We start from the raw sequence: 13,727 nt of genomic DNA on the forward strand, positions 1-13,727 counted from the left end.
TATACTATCGAGATATATATATATATATATATATATATATATATATAAAATAACCAATCATTAATATAACGTGTTACGTGTTTAGTTGACACCACAGTGATGGTGATTGGTAGTGACAGAGATTAGTGAGGTTTTGTGAGTCTGGTGATCTGGATGACAATACAGAAAGTGTTAATCGGCTGCTGCTAGACGCTGATGAATCTGCGCCTACGCAGATCGAACAATCCCCCAATCAGACCACCAGTTTCCACCAAACACTTCGGTCAAAAACTTCATCCCTCATTTATCGAGAACTTAATCTCTCTCTTAAACAACGATTAGATACAAAAAAATGCTGTGTTGTGAGTGTAGAGAGGAGGAGAGAAGAAAAAAGACAGTCATTTAGCATGTGTGGCAGGTTAAGTGCAACATCTACCCTTAATCTTTCAAGCAAGTAGTCCGTAGAGGAAATGTAAACATGGTTGTATCCAGCTTTCTCTTATGCACCAACGACCTTCCCTTTTTCATTGTTGCTCATATATTGATTTTAAATTAAATAAAAAATGCAATGAATATAACTTCAGTAGCCATTATCATGTGAACAATAAACAGAAACTATTCTCTTTCTCTATTTGCAAATTTATTTAGCATTTAGGATTTTATTTAGATAATTATCATCTGAACCAGCACTATCTACATCATTACATTTCAACAAATTCTATTCACAGCTATGACCAAAAAACATTTTATTCATTTACCAATAAATCACAATAAAAACGTACTTAATAAAAAAAATCCTCACATTTAGTCCTCCCCACTCATTTTTAGCAATGTTAATAAGAATTTTTAAGAAACATTTAAAGTAATAACTGCCACCTTACATTTTTAAAAATCTGTTAAACAAAAGCACATCTGTACAGATGAAAATGCTGAAGCGTTTTAAGAAGCTTCTTTGTCAGGCACACATTAAACAGTGTGTACCGGAGTGTCAAGAAGAACTTGTAATTCACATTTTCTAATAGCTTTTTTTTTTCTTTCCAAGTCAGCCCTTTAGTATAGGAGAATTATTTAATATGATAACCACAAAAAAATTTAAATAAAAATCTCCATATTAAAAAAAAAAAGAAACATTATGGACAAACATGACATGTAATAAAACAATAATCAAGACCTTTTTTTTCTAAATATCCATCCAAATATAACTCTGGAGGCTCTAAGCAGCAAACTGGGCAGCAAATCTCTTTGACGGAGTATGTGTGTGTGTGTGTGTGTGTGTGTGTGTATACATCTCTAGAGTTCACATAACAGAGTGCACATCAAGGGTTACTGGTTGCTAGGAGATGAAGACAGGCTGCTACAGAGTTCTCCCTCAGGGGTTGTGGCTTGAAATTCATGGGAAAAACTTTCATTATAGGAAGAGTCTTCTTCCACAGATGTGGCACATCCTATACTATTTCCCAAGCCAGAGGATGTTGTACTGCAAAAAAATAAATACATGAATATTTATGGTTTAAGTTGCAATTTGTCTATATATTTATATAATTATTGTATATAATTTTATTTAATGCCATGTCAGCATCTGGGTGTATATTCAAGGTAAAAACTCAATTCCAATAATGCAAATATCACATAAATACAATTAAACCAAGCAAACAAACAAACATAGCAAGTCATATTAAAGATTTTTTTTTAATTAACATCAGGAAAAATCCTCAAGTCCTTAAGTGAACTAACTTCATAAAAGAGCTTTCTACTTCTATTAAAACCAGGGCAGTCCAAAAGAATAAGTAGAATAGATAGCGGTGTCTGGCAGAACATGCATAGAGTTGGCTCTTCACATTTAAGCAAAAATGCACGAGTCAGTCTTGTAAATCCTATACAACATCTGGGCCAATTGATCAAATACCACTTGATCAAATCTGGTTTTAGGTAAGATATATATGTGTGTGTGTGTGTGTGTGTGTGTGTGTTCTGGCATGATTTTAGATGCATAAAGAATTTAACATGCCAAATCTATCTAGTTTATATAATCTAAACAACACTGGGGTGTTATTATAATGAGACAGAGCCACACACCTTTCACAGTCGGAGTCACAGCATGTTTTGCTGTCTTCTTCTTGATGCTGTTCCTCTACAGGGAAACGGGTATACCCGACACACCGCTGTATTGCCTGTGCAACTGTATAATGCGTCTGTCCCTGTGCACACGCGTCCATTTTTGCAATGCTCAGAGAGGACTGCAAGAACAGGTGCAGCAGACTGTCTGACAGCAGTAATGGTGTCTGTAGAACTCTATGAACACAAACATCTAAATAAAAACCTGGTGGTAAGGCTATTTAAAGAATCCACTTAAAAACATTAAAAAGATTTGGTGAAAAAAATGTTCAATGTGACAAAGAATGCATAAAAGGAGAATAAAAAGATTAAACAGATAAATAAGATATACAAAAATTCTAATTGATTTTTTTCTTCTAATTAATAAAACATCTACATTAATCTAACAAACACTGCTTATAGTATTTAAAACATGCTAAGCTTCAACACAGATTAAAATATTTTTAAATTAACAAAATAACAATTTTAATACTGTCAAAAATACATTAATTTCTAGATTAATGTCTATAATTTCTAATCTATTAAATATAGTGAAAATGCGTATTTTGTGTGGAAACAAATGCTTTTGGTTAGCGTAATAATAATAATTTAAAAAATAATAATAATCGAAAAGTTTACAGCTGATGCATCTCATGGCATCAGCCACTAGATGGCAAAAATACTGCATTTCCTTCATCCCAATCTGAGATCATTATGAACCGACCAATATAGGACACTAAATGCATGATTTTTTTTCTAACCTATTTTAATCAAGTTAATTGCAAATGATGACAAAGAGTGACTGAAGAAACTCACGCCTCAAGAAACTGTTGCAGCCCCTGCATCCGCTGAGTGATCTGGAAATCACTATTGAGTTGGAAGAAAGGATTCCCGGGAGGGAGTTTAGGTAACTTTCTACAAAAATAGCAAAGGAAGGGAGAGATACACTTATATCAATAATTACAACATCATACATGTAGTTACTTGAAATAAAAACTCTTTATTATTAATTATTACTCAATTTTTTGTAAATAAATATATAATATTGCCCAGAGTATAATGTCTTCAAATGCTAAAATACAATACTGTGTTGCCCAGAGTGTGATATCTTGAAATTACTCACATAAGGACAGCATTGTTCTGTAGTTTTTGACGCAGCCAAACAAACTCACTATACCTCCTCCTCACACAAGAGGTCTTCTTTTGGAAACACATACTATTTGTCTATAATAACAAATAAAAAAAATGTTATCCTAATGCTCTCATTGGTTAACTTTTGACACTGAAAAAATAATTATATAGGCAGAAAGCCAAACATCAATCAGAAAATAGAATCTGAACAGCAACATGCCACTGTAGCACAAGGTAAACATGTGGCTACTGCACTCACATGAAGACAGATCTCATAGGTTATGTATGCATGCCAGAAATCCTCCTTGTGTACCTGAGGATCTCGTACCCATACATTTATAAACTCCTGCAGATATAGAAAAAGTAAATGTTAGCGTTTATGATCTGTGAAGTGTTTCAAATTGAACACGGATGTGACTAAGCAAGAAAGTGTGCTTGAATTTCTTCTTATGAGTTCCAGTTTTCTCCCCTTTTTATGACCAGTTTGATTCAGACTCTGCCCTTTTACACACATTTCATGCTATCTGGAGTTTTGGAGGGTATTTGTCACCAATTTGTAAAGTGCAGTTGGAATTTCTCAAATCAACACACTTTGTTTCATCACAGCCAACAAACTTATTTGAGGTCAAATGAAACACTTCCCTAAAAACTGCTAACATATGCAAGCCATATCAGCTGAACCTGATCTGAGAGAAAGTCACTTAAATTATTTTTGAATGAAAATATCACAAAATATAAGTAATTTAATAAATAAAAAAAATAAAAAAATTCACCAACAAATGAACCAGAAATGACATCAATGGGCGCATTATATACTACCAGTTTCCTCTTTAAAAATTCCAGACAAAAGGAATGATGCACTTCAGTTACAAAGTGTCATTTAAAACTTGTTTCCACCCACGATGATTTGCTTATCTTTAAACAATCAACTGATCATTGATCTAAAAAAAAAAAAAGCATTGGGGAGAAAAAAGTAAACATACTTTTTAATCACTGCAAATACTAACTTAATTTTATCAAAACAGACTTAATTTGCATTCAGATCTATTTTTTCATGTCAGAGCACCAATCACTACGACTAAATATTTTACTGTCTGCCCACAGAGTCAGTGTTTTAGCTGAAAAATCAGTTTACTATATAGATAAGGACAGCTGAGTTACACAAAGCTAGGGATGCACAAATTCAGTCCTGGAGGGCCGGCGTCCTGCAGAGTTTAGATCCAACCCCAATTAAACACACCTGAACCAGCTTATCAAGGCATACTAGAAACTTCCTGGTAAATGTGTTGATGCAAGTTGGAGCTAAACTTTGTAGGACACCGGCCCTCCAGGACTGAGTTTGGGCACCCCTGCTGTAGATGAACAGAAAAACATATAGAAAGATGAAAAGAACACTAACCTTCTTTTCCATTGCAGAGACTTGACTGAAAAAGAAAAAAAAAGAAAAAAAATTTTTTTTATTGTCGCGCTGCATTTCATGGCAAGATCAATGTATTTAATAAAAATAAAAAAATTGTAGTAAAGGTATTAATGAAAAACAACAACTGAAAAACATACTTTGTTATTGTTGGATCATTTCACTACTGTGTTACTTGGATTGTTTCGATTCTAATGCACTAAAAACAACAGTGTAAACTGTGATTACAGATCTCAACAAGACAATGAAAAACATTTTTAATCAATCTGCCATAAATCAATTTGTTACCAAACACTTTACTGAATAAGTGGTTAAAAAGCAATGATGACTTTTCATTACTATTGAGCAGAGGAGTTGCACTGACGAATGGGTAATGTTAGACATTAAAACAATAAATCAATCACAGCAAACCCAGATATTCATGTTGGCTCCTTCAATGAAATCAGGCTTTGTTTTCCTGTGTACTGTATGTTTAACAATGACATGCTAAGTAAATGAGAATCATTTCTAAAGGTGAACCATGGCAGATCAATATCACTTACTTGTGAATCCAAAAATGAAAGTCCCATCAGCATTAATCCAAACAAACATGCCATCAGAGACTTTAATTTATACTTAATTTATAACTAATTCACTTTGATGATAACTTTATTACCTTGAGTTGACTGGAAATCCCACTAATTGGCCAGGAGACAACAGCACCCTGGACTGAATTTACAAGATTACAGCTACTCTGACCTGGTTTTGGTTATGTTTTTAAATATATACATATATGTGTGTGTGTGTAGGCTTTATGAGAAAAGAGAAAACATATATTCTAAACAACGTATTTGTATTTTGATGGAAAATAGACCAATGAAACTTTTTTTTTGCGCTGAACATAACCACAAACATTTTATTTGACACATGCGTTTTAATACATATGGCTACCTTTAAAATAACAAGCTTGACTAGAATGTTATATTTCATAAGCTGCAATCAACGCTGGAAACGTTCAATGACCGCCAAAAAAAAAAAAAAGAAAGATTAGAAATGTATGCTACGGCTACAGTTTCCATTCAAAAGAACGGCAGCTGTATAAACAACACAAAAGTTTCCCCACTCTACGGTTTCTTCATTATATGATACACGTTATCCTGTTACGTTATATATATTGGGATAGGCTACCGTTATTATGTGTCCTCCCGGTTTCTGTCTGTGTGTATTGTCTGCCACGTGGTCAGGTGCTGCTGGAACTTGATGTGATTGAAGAGGCGAAGAACAAGATTCGGCTTGCTGTGAGAAAGGAAGTTTTGTTCCACTTCGCAGTATTTAATGGTGCGCATGCGGTTCCGTCCGGCTCTCAGTTTTTGTTTGTTTGTCATGCAGGTGCGTTATTCATTACCCAAATAAATATTATAGTGATAACAAACTATTATTAAATAACAATAAACAATATATAAGTTTTTTTTTTTTTTTATAAGTTACATTTTTGTTTAAAGTAGACACCACTATGACTCCTCCTCTCTAAACCTGACTGAGGCTGATTTTAGGACCCTCTTAATAATAGCTCGTTTATGATTTCAGAAATTTTAATAATCAGGTAACATTGTTATGACCTTGCTAAGGTTTTTTTTTTTTTTTTTCTTAAAAAAATAAACTATATATATGTTGACATGCTAAGGCATGCTGTTCACCATATAACTTCCTCTAATACACCCAGAACTTATACTGGACAAAATGGGTCAAGAATCCTATGTTTGGTCAACAATGACCACATAAACAAAAAGCTAATTCGCCCTGGCCATGGATATCCTTCAAGGCATCACATTTAAGTGGTTTTATTCTACTAATGCTCCACATTTCATCTGATCTACTGAAGTATCTGTTGTTACCGTGACAATGTAAGTACAGGACTGCAAGAGCAAATGGACGTATAAGGACTGACAGTTCATTACTCATAATATAAAGTCATTTACATAGAAGTATTTAAAAGGCTGGTAAAAAAAAAAAAAAAAAAAAGCAAAAAAAGCTAGTAAAAAAAATATTGTAAGGAGAAATAAGTAGGACTTCTTTTTATCATTTCAGTTTCATTTTTAAAACGTTCCAGAATTATGGAAGGCAAGTCACACTGACTGTTACAACAATGTGTGGTCTGTGGGCCATTGCACATGACAGAGAGAATATTTTCAGCTGGTATCAGTGGTGTATTTTATTAAACACATTCTAAATAAACATACCCACAAATAAAAGTTATTTGAAGTGTCCAAAAACTAGCACAATTTTTGTTATTTTGAAAAACTATTCTTCAACACACACACACACACACATGCCAATCAAAATCTTCATATATAGTATTAACAAGAAAGGTTAAAACATTTATAAACAGAGTTTTGGAATTTACTATCATGTATACAAATATGGACAACTGTTATAAAATTACTTTAAGATAAAATAAAGATAAAGATTTAACAATTTAAAAATCCAGGATTCATATGTAGACTGTGTGACAGAATGGTTAACATAAAGGGAAAAAAAGTATATTATTCTAACCAATAGCACATTACTGATGTAGTGGGCAGCATCAGAGATCTAAACAGCTTTTGGGTTCTGTTTATTTTAGATATATATTTATTAGACTTAGCTTATGTCATATAGCTCACATATAACACTTTCATATTTAATATAGCTTTTACCTTTCATTGTCTTTGTCCTCCATGTGTTGATGTGCTTGGCTTGTACTTGCAGTGTCGCTCTCCTCTGGTAAGAGTTGACTGCTCTGCTGGTCTCCGAGTTTCTTCTGTTCGTTTGTTGACATAGTCTATCACATGAAACATTCAGCTATTCTTCAGCCTTTTTCTGCTGGAATTACTTACGGAAATGTTGCTAAACATGCACATATATTAAGTCGTGTCTTTTAAGCATTTTGATCCTGGTCAGTTTCTTTAATTTTGCATTTGATGTATTTTCTTACCCTCTCGGGGGAAATCCACGGTTAAATGAGAAACTGTTAACTTGCATAAGTGTGTCTGACACAAACATATATTAACATTGACTAAGCAGACCAAGTTTACATCACACTGTTTTCTGACTTATACTGATATAGGAAGGGATAAATGGATAGCCCCACTGGGTGGAGTGTGCAGTCAAAAATGTACATACAAAAATTGTGCAACTTGAGTATTGATTCTGGTGTTTTTCATTCCAAAATCTGTTTCTCCATAGTAATATTTTACCAAGTAAACCTTGTGGCTCTGCAGAGGTGTTAAAAATAGCTTGGTGACTGTTGATTGACTGAACAGATCTCCAAAATATACCGGATCAAATTATTTTATATTGATAATTTACTCAAAGGTCCAGGAGTGTGGGAAGCTGGACTTTTACCTATCAATACCATATCCTGTGACATACCACGTTACCTCTACCACAACACCAAAAATGATTTCCTAATTCAGAAATCAGTACTTTTAACCACAATATGTAGAGATATTGAATTGTACCCTTGTTACACAGAGCATGTGAGACACAATACTGTACAGAGTTATAGAGTTCTTTCTTTTTTGTTATCACAGTAAAGAGTTTTCAGTTTGTCATCTGACCTTCTTATTTCAGGATGACATTACAAAAACAGGTTCTTGTGAGAAAAAAGCCTTAGAACTCAAAGTCCATCACTATGGTGCTAATCTTTGTCATGAGACTTGCAACCAGCTAAGCAATAGTAATAAATGTATTTTCTGTGGTCATAATCTGACAGCACGGTTATGGATGTCAAATAGCTCTTTTGCTTTCTCTTGTTAGCTTCAATATATCATTGCTGAATTAGAAAGTCAGATGGTGCATGACTAGTGCATGACAGTTTTTTTTTTTTTTTTTATAACGACTGCCAGAACCCAGATGTTTTTAGAGGGATTTCCATGATGTGCAACTGTAAATACATTAGTTACATTAATGGTCACATTGCCTCTTTCCATGGTTAACTGTGTGAATTTTAGATCATGCACAATGTTTTTGCTCTGAATACAAAATGTGTTTTTATTTAATCTACTTCCTTAATTCTCCAATGACAGCAGGTTAAAAACATTTTACGCTTTGAACAGAACAGAGAACAGCATACATAAATGGTAAAGGCAGTAAGAAACTTATTTTAATAAAAAGGCAACACTTTCTGCAAAAGACTACTTATCCCTATAAAGATGGCAAACAGGCAATGCAGAAAAAGAGACTATCTGCAAAAGAGTGGAAGGAAATGCACTGTGAAATAACTATGGGAAAAACACCTTTCCTTGTGTTTAATCACTAGTTGGTAAAGAGCTTCAGTTAAAATGCATTATTACTCCAGAACAGGTTTGACCAACAAAATATGCAAAAGAGAACTGTGGCACTTTCATTTAGTAGCTTTTAGGAGATAACACAAGGTTAAAAATACAGAAGAGGGCAATTGTGTTTTGTGAACAGCAATATTAGAGGTTTCACAATCTAATACAAACGTGGAGATCCATGTATTTTAAAATGTAAAAAATACAATTTGCTAAAAATCTACTCACCCTCATACTATTTTTTAAATAATTTTATTATTATTGGACCAGATAAGGATAAATTCAGCTTTACATCACTTCCTCACCACTGAATGGGTGCCATCAGACAGCTCAAACAACTGATAAAAACCACAATAATCCACACGACTCCAGTCCAAGTATGTTTAGAAAAAACAAACAAATCCGTTGCAGTGTTTCAAATAATTTAAATCTAATTCAGGCCAAAATGCCAGTCCAAAACAATATTTCTTCCAGCGGAAAAGTCCATCCCGTTATGCTCTCACATCACAGTCCATTGATCATATTTGTTTAGAATAGTTTTTGCTTTTCAGTTTAGCTTGATCCATGCATATTTCTCTCCTGATTCAGACATGATGTATCAAGGACTCATATTTTAGACACAAGAAATAGTTTGAAGTTGAAAATACCTTGAATTTATTACAAACATGCAGCTTTTCCTTTCACAAGACTTTAATTGATTGACTCAAGTCATTTGGATAACTTGTGGATTTTTTTTATCTGCTGTTTGGACTCTCATTCTGATGGCACCCATTCACTGCAGAGGATCCATTTGTAAGCAAGTGATGGAATGCTAAATCACCCCAAATCATTTCTGTTGAACAAACTCATCAACATCTTGGATGGCCGAGTGAATATTTTTTTTTAATTTGAGTGAACTATTTCTTTAAAACCAGTTCCAAAGTCTGTTGAATAAACAAAAGTCATTCCATTAAACCAGTTTTTTGGCATGTGGTAAAAAAAATGGCTCACTTTCATGCAACACAAATATGAAAGTGCATTGCATGCCAACAGCCCTATGAAAACACTTTGAAAGTACTTAACCATGTTTTCAGGCAGATTTTAAAGATTTGTTAGCCATAAATATCAGACAAAACATCTGCTTTGGATATTTAGGCAGAGCAATCTGCAAGCAGATTAAAAGCAGGCATATAACCCTTTATTGAACTAAAAAATATTTACACAGACATTTACATAAACAGACAATTCCAATATTCAGGTAAACAGTAAGAATTAAAAGAAAAACTACTACGGTAATGACAGCATTGCCCACCAAAAGAAACCATGAACATGACCAGAATGCAAGTTTTGGATCTCTCTGAATGACAAGATGAGTAGAAGAAAAACACAAGCCAATGTATTAATGAACAGCACTGCTGTCACAGTTCAAATGAACATTAAGAGGAAAATGCCAACACTTTTCCATATTACACTATTTCTTCTCTCAACTTAGATGAGTTGATGCGTAACTCTCCTGTTTCAGTACAGTAGAAAGTAGTGCAGCAGGCGGCAACACTATACTAGGGTTTAGCTTAGCACCATTCATTCCTTACAATCCAAACAGGGATGAATTTAGAAGCCACCAAACACTTCCATGTTTTCTCTATTTAAAGAATGATACATGAATAGTTACACAAGTAAGTGTTGGTGACCAAATAAAACGTGGTGATTTTCTAAGTAGATAAAAATTATAACTAATGTATGACGGAAGAGTACTTCGACCTCGGAGCAGTAACATCATTGGTTAAAACTCCCCCTCTCACTTTCATCAATACAACCAATGTGACGAGTTTTCAGGAGTGATGATATTACTGCGCAGAGGTCGAAGTGCTCTTCTGTCATACATTAGTTATAACTTTTTATCTGCTTAAAAAAAAATCTCCACGTTTTGTGTAACCATACTATCTCGTGTAATTACTCATGTAACCGTCTTTAGATAGGGAAAACCTGGAAGTGTTTGGTGGCTTCCAAATTCATCCCTGTTTGGATCGTAAGGAATGAATGGTGCTAAGCTAAACGCTAGCATAGTGGTGCCATGCGCTACAGCGATTGAGTGCATGCACTGAGATGAGAGAGGTATGCATCAACTCATCTAAGGTGAGTGAAGAGCAGTGGAATATGGAAAAACAGTGGCATTTTCCTATAAAGCATCCTATATTGTAACTTTTAAAAATTCACTCATCTCATTTGTACATACTTTCATTAGATCACTACAGTCATGCTTGTAGCTTCCAGCCAAACCTCAATACACTAAAAAAAAAAAAAAAAAAGTCCTCCACCGTCAGGCTATCATAACTTATTCCAACACTGTACACATGGAACACACTAAAGCACAAATCAATGAAATGTGGGGCCATTATTGTTGCTCATCCTCAGGACAGGAATGCCAAGTTAGTCTTTCCTCATAAAAAGCAATGACTATCTGTGGGCAACGGGTGTTGGCCTCTTTTGCAGGTACCAGATCGGCCTCATCAGAGTCCTTCCTGCGAACACAAAACATATGTCTGGTTAAAATGCTAGAAGATTAAAACAGACTCTATAACATGACAATTAAAGTAGGAAGTGCAGTGTTGCACTTTGTGTCTTTGAAACAGAAAAGCTTTGCATGTGGACATGCTGCCCCCTACAGGCCTTTTAGTGTCTTAAAAGGATAGTTCAAACAAAAACATCTTCTCATTGTTCCAAACATGTAGGATTTTCTTTTTTTCTTCTGAAGACAAGATATTTTGAATAATGTTGATAACCAAATGGTTTCGGTTCCCATTGACTTTCATTGTATATTTTGTCCATACAATAGAAAGCCAATGGTAAATTAAGCTGTTTAGTTACCAACATTCAAAATATTTTCTTGTGTGTTCCACAGAAATCATACAGGATTGGGTCAACATGAGTAAATGACACCATATTGGAGTGGACTATCCTTTTTAAGGAATCATTTCCTCAAGTTGTTTCAAACCTTCATGACATTCTTCTGTGGCGCAAAGATCATCAGAAAAAAGATATATAAATGTTTTTCTCATCCATACAATTAAGATCATTGTGTAGTGTAGTTTTGGACCCCATTAACTTCAATTATTTGGACAAAAACAACTGAACCAGTAGTAAAAGTATATTTTGTTCTCCTTAGAAGTAACAGGTTTCGAACAACATGAGGGTGAGTAAATGTTTCCACTATGGCTGTATACTGCTATGGTCATTTTCATATTTCCAATAAAATATATCAGAAAACTACATGATTTCTTACCACTTCATGAGGAACATGAGCTCTCCACTGCTATCAGTCGCCCCTATGATCCTCTCTGGCTCAAGGCTTCTTGCAAAGCCTCTTGGCTTGTCAGACTGGAGAAACACAATTTTACTCTAAATCAGTTTTATCAATAACGAATATTAAAATCAAATCTCAAAAACTGATAATCAAGACAACTTTACCATTTCTTTCTTTCTCTTTGCACTGCTCTCTTCCGTTTCTGGTTCATCAGTGGAGGATTTTCTTTTTACAGCTTCTGGTTTCTCCACCACTCCTTTCTGAGACTCCAGGAATGCAGCAATTAGTTCAGGGCAGCCCAAATTCTCTTCAGGCTCCCAAGTGTTGTCAGCACTGAAGAAAATTTTAAGATATCTTGTTACTCCCACCCACTGCATGAATTGAGTAAAATCTAAAATCAACTGTTCACTACACCTGTACGAAATCAAAAGAATAAAAAATAAATAAAAATTCAAAAAAAAAAAAAAAAAAAACTCACTCTGTGAAGCCTTTCCACTTGAGGAAAAACTCCACTTTCCCATTGACCACTCGCTGGTCAATCACCTTCTCCACCACATACTCCTCCACCTCCTGAACTTCCTTCTTTGATTTGCCCCCCTGCTTCTTACCCATATCGACCTAAAATGCACAAAAGACTAATGATAAGCCAGCAACCGGATAAGCCATTTAAATTTCAGTCACTTAAAACTTAAATGAATATGGTTTACAGATATGCTCCCTTTCGAAATAAAATTAAGAAAGAAAAAGTTGCCATATTTACGACTTGCACTATATTTTAAAACGACAAAAGTTAGTACATTTACTGGAAAACTAGTTCAGCAAGTCCGTCTATAAACGTTAAACAATTAATTATTCACTAAAGCACTTACGACTAACTGTTGCCTTTTATGTTTGCTAACATATGTTGACGAGCTAATTGCGCATGCATGAACAGGCCAAGAGCCTGAAAGCAGTTCAGGCTACTTTTTGTGATTACTACTTTTTGTTTTATATTTAATGATAACCTTCCTGTCCGGTTTACGGTCCGACTATTTCACAAAATCGTAGTTCGCGTAATATTTACCATAACGCCTTGGTTTAGATAAGTTAGATAGCAAGAGTTAGCTTACTGGCTAACGTTAGTTGAAAAAAGCACGCACACACAGAACAAAATATAATGTTGTTAAACATCATTGTGAATTACCGCATTCTACATCTATGCAGGTTCAAACAACTAAAAATAAATTTAAGAAAACACGTATCGCAATGATTAAGGTTTCATGTTTCTAACAGAAAACTACAATGGACGGTGCTGCAGCACATGAATGCGCGCGAAAACTCACCCTCACAAAGGAAAAGGGCTCAAATGTGAATTGCAGCACTTTGCACTGGCCGACCCACAAACAGCCGCAGCGAAAATATATCGGACTTTAGCAGGACACAAACTTTTAAAACTTTCACTTTTTTGGTACACTACAAATCAACAGAACAGGAATCGACTAAGGCTTGAGGAAGGCAGGCCGTACCGCGAGGACGTAAAGCCACGCCC

General features: G+C 34.6%; 2 protein-coding genes across 4 annotated transcripts; both read right to left on the reverse strand.

Moving 5' to 3' along the window:
• Nucleotides 1-622: 622 nt before the first annotated feature.
• LOC113062282 (sorting nexin-10A-like) lies at nucleotides 623-7,724 on the reverse strand. Of its 3 annotated transcripts, XM_026232024.1 has the most exons (9): nucleotides 7,575-7,724; nucleotides 7,297-7,421; nucleotides 7,154-7,210; nucleotides 4,604-4,628; nucleotides 3,464-3,550; nucleotides 3,197-3,297; nucleotides 2,890-2,988; nucleotides 2,056-2,271; nucleotides 623-1,456 (listed from the first exon to the last, which is right to left on the reverse strand). In XM_026232024.1, the coding sequence occupies exons 2-9, from the start codon at nucleotides 7,416-7,418 to the stop codon at nucleotides 1,303-1,305; spliced, it is 861 nt and encodes a 286-aa protein (XP_026087809.1). In that variant the 5' UTR covers nucleotides 7,419-7,421; nucleotides 7,575-7,724; the 3' UTR covers nucleotides 623-1,302. The 3 variants fall into 3 exon arrangements, with proteins under 3 accessions (XP_026087809.1, XP_026087810.1, XP_026087811.1); XM_026232025.1 differs by lacking the exon at nucleotides 7,154-7,210; XM_026232026.1 differs by lacking the exons at nucleotides 7,154-7,210; nucleotides 7,297-7,421; nucleotides 7,575-7,724 and adding an exon at nucleotides 5,552-5,638.
• Nucleotides 7,725-10,018: 2,294 nt separating this feature from the next.
• LOC113062284 (chromobox protein homolog 3-like) lies at nucleotides 10,019-13,727 on the reverse strand. Its single transcript, XM_026232028.1, has 5 exons — nucleotides 13,522-13,727; nucleotides 12,678-12,817; nucleotides 12,364-12,532; nucleotides 12,179-12,273; nucleotides 10,019-11,417 (listed from the first exon to the last, which is right to left on the reverse strand). The coding sequence occupies exons 2-5, from the start codon at nucleotides 12,809-12,811 to the stop codon at nucleotides 11,291-11,293; spliced, it is 525 nt and encodes a 174-aa protein (XP_026087813.1). The 5' UTR covers nucleotides 12,812-12,817; nucleotides 13,522-13,727; the 3' UTR covers nucleotides 10,019-11,290.

This window comes from Carassius auratus, chromosome 44 (genome assembly GCF_003368295.1).
Source record: "Carassius auratus strain Wakin chromosome 44, ASM336829v1, whole genome shotgun sequence".
Classification (NCBI taxonomy): Eukaryota; Metazoa; Chordata; class Actinopteri; order Cypriniformes; family Cyprinidae; genus Carassius; species Carassius auratus.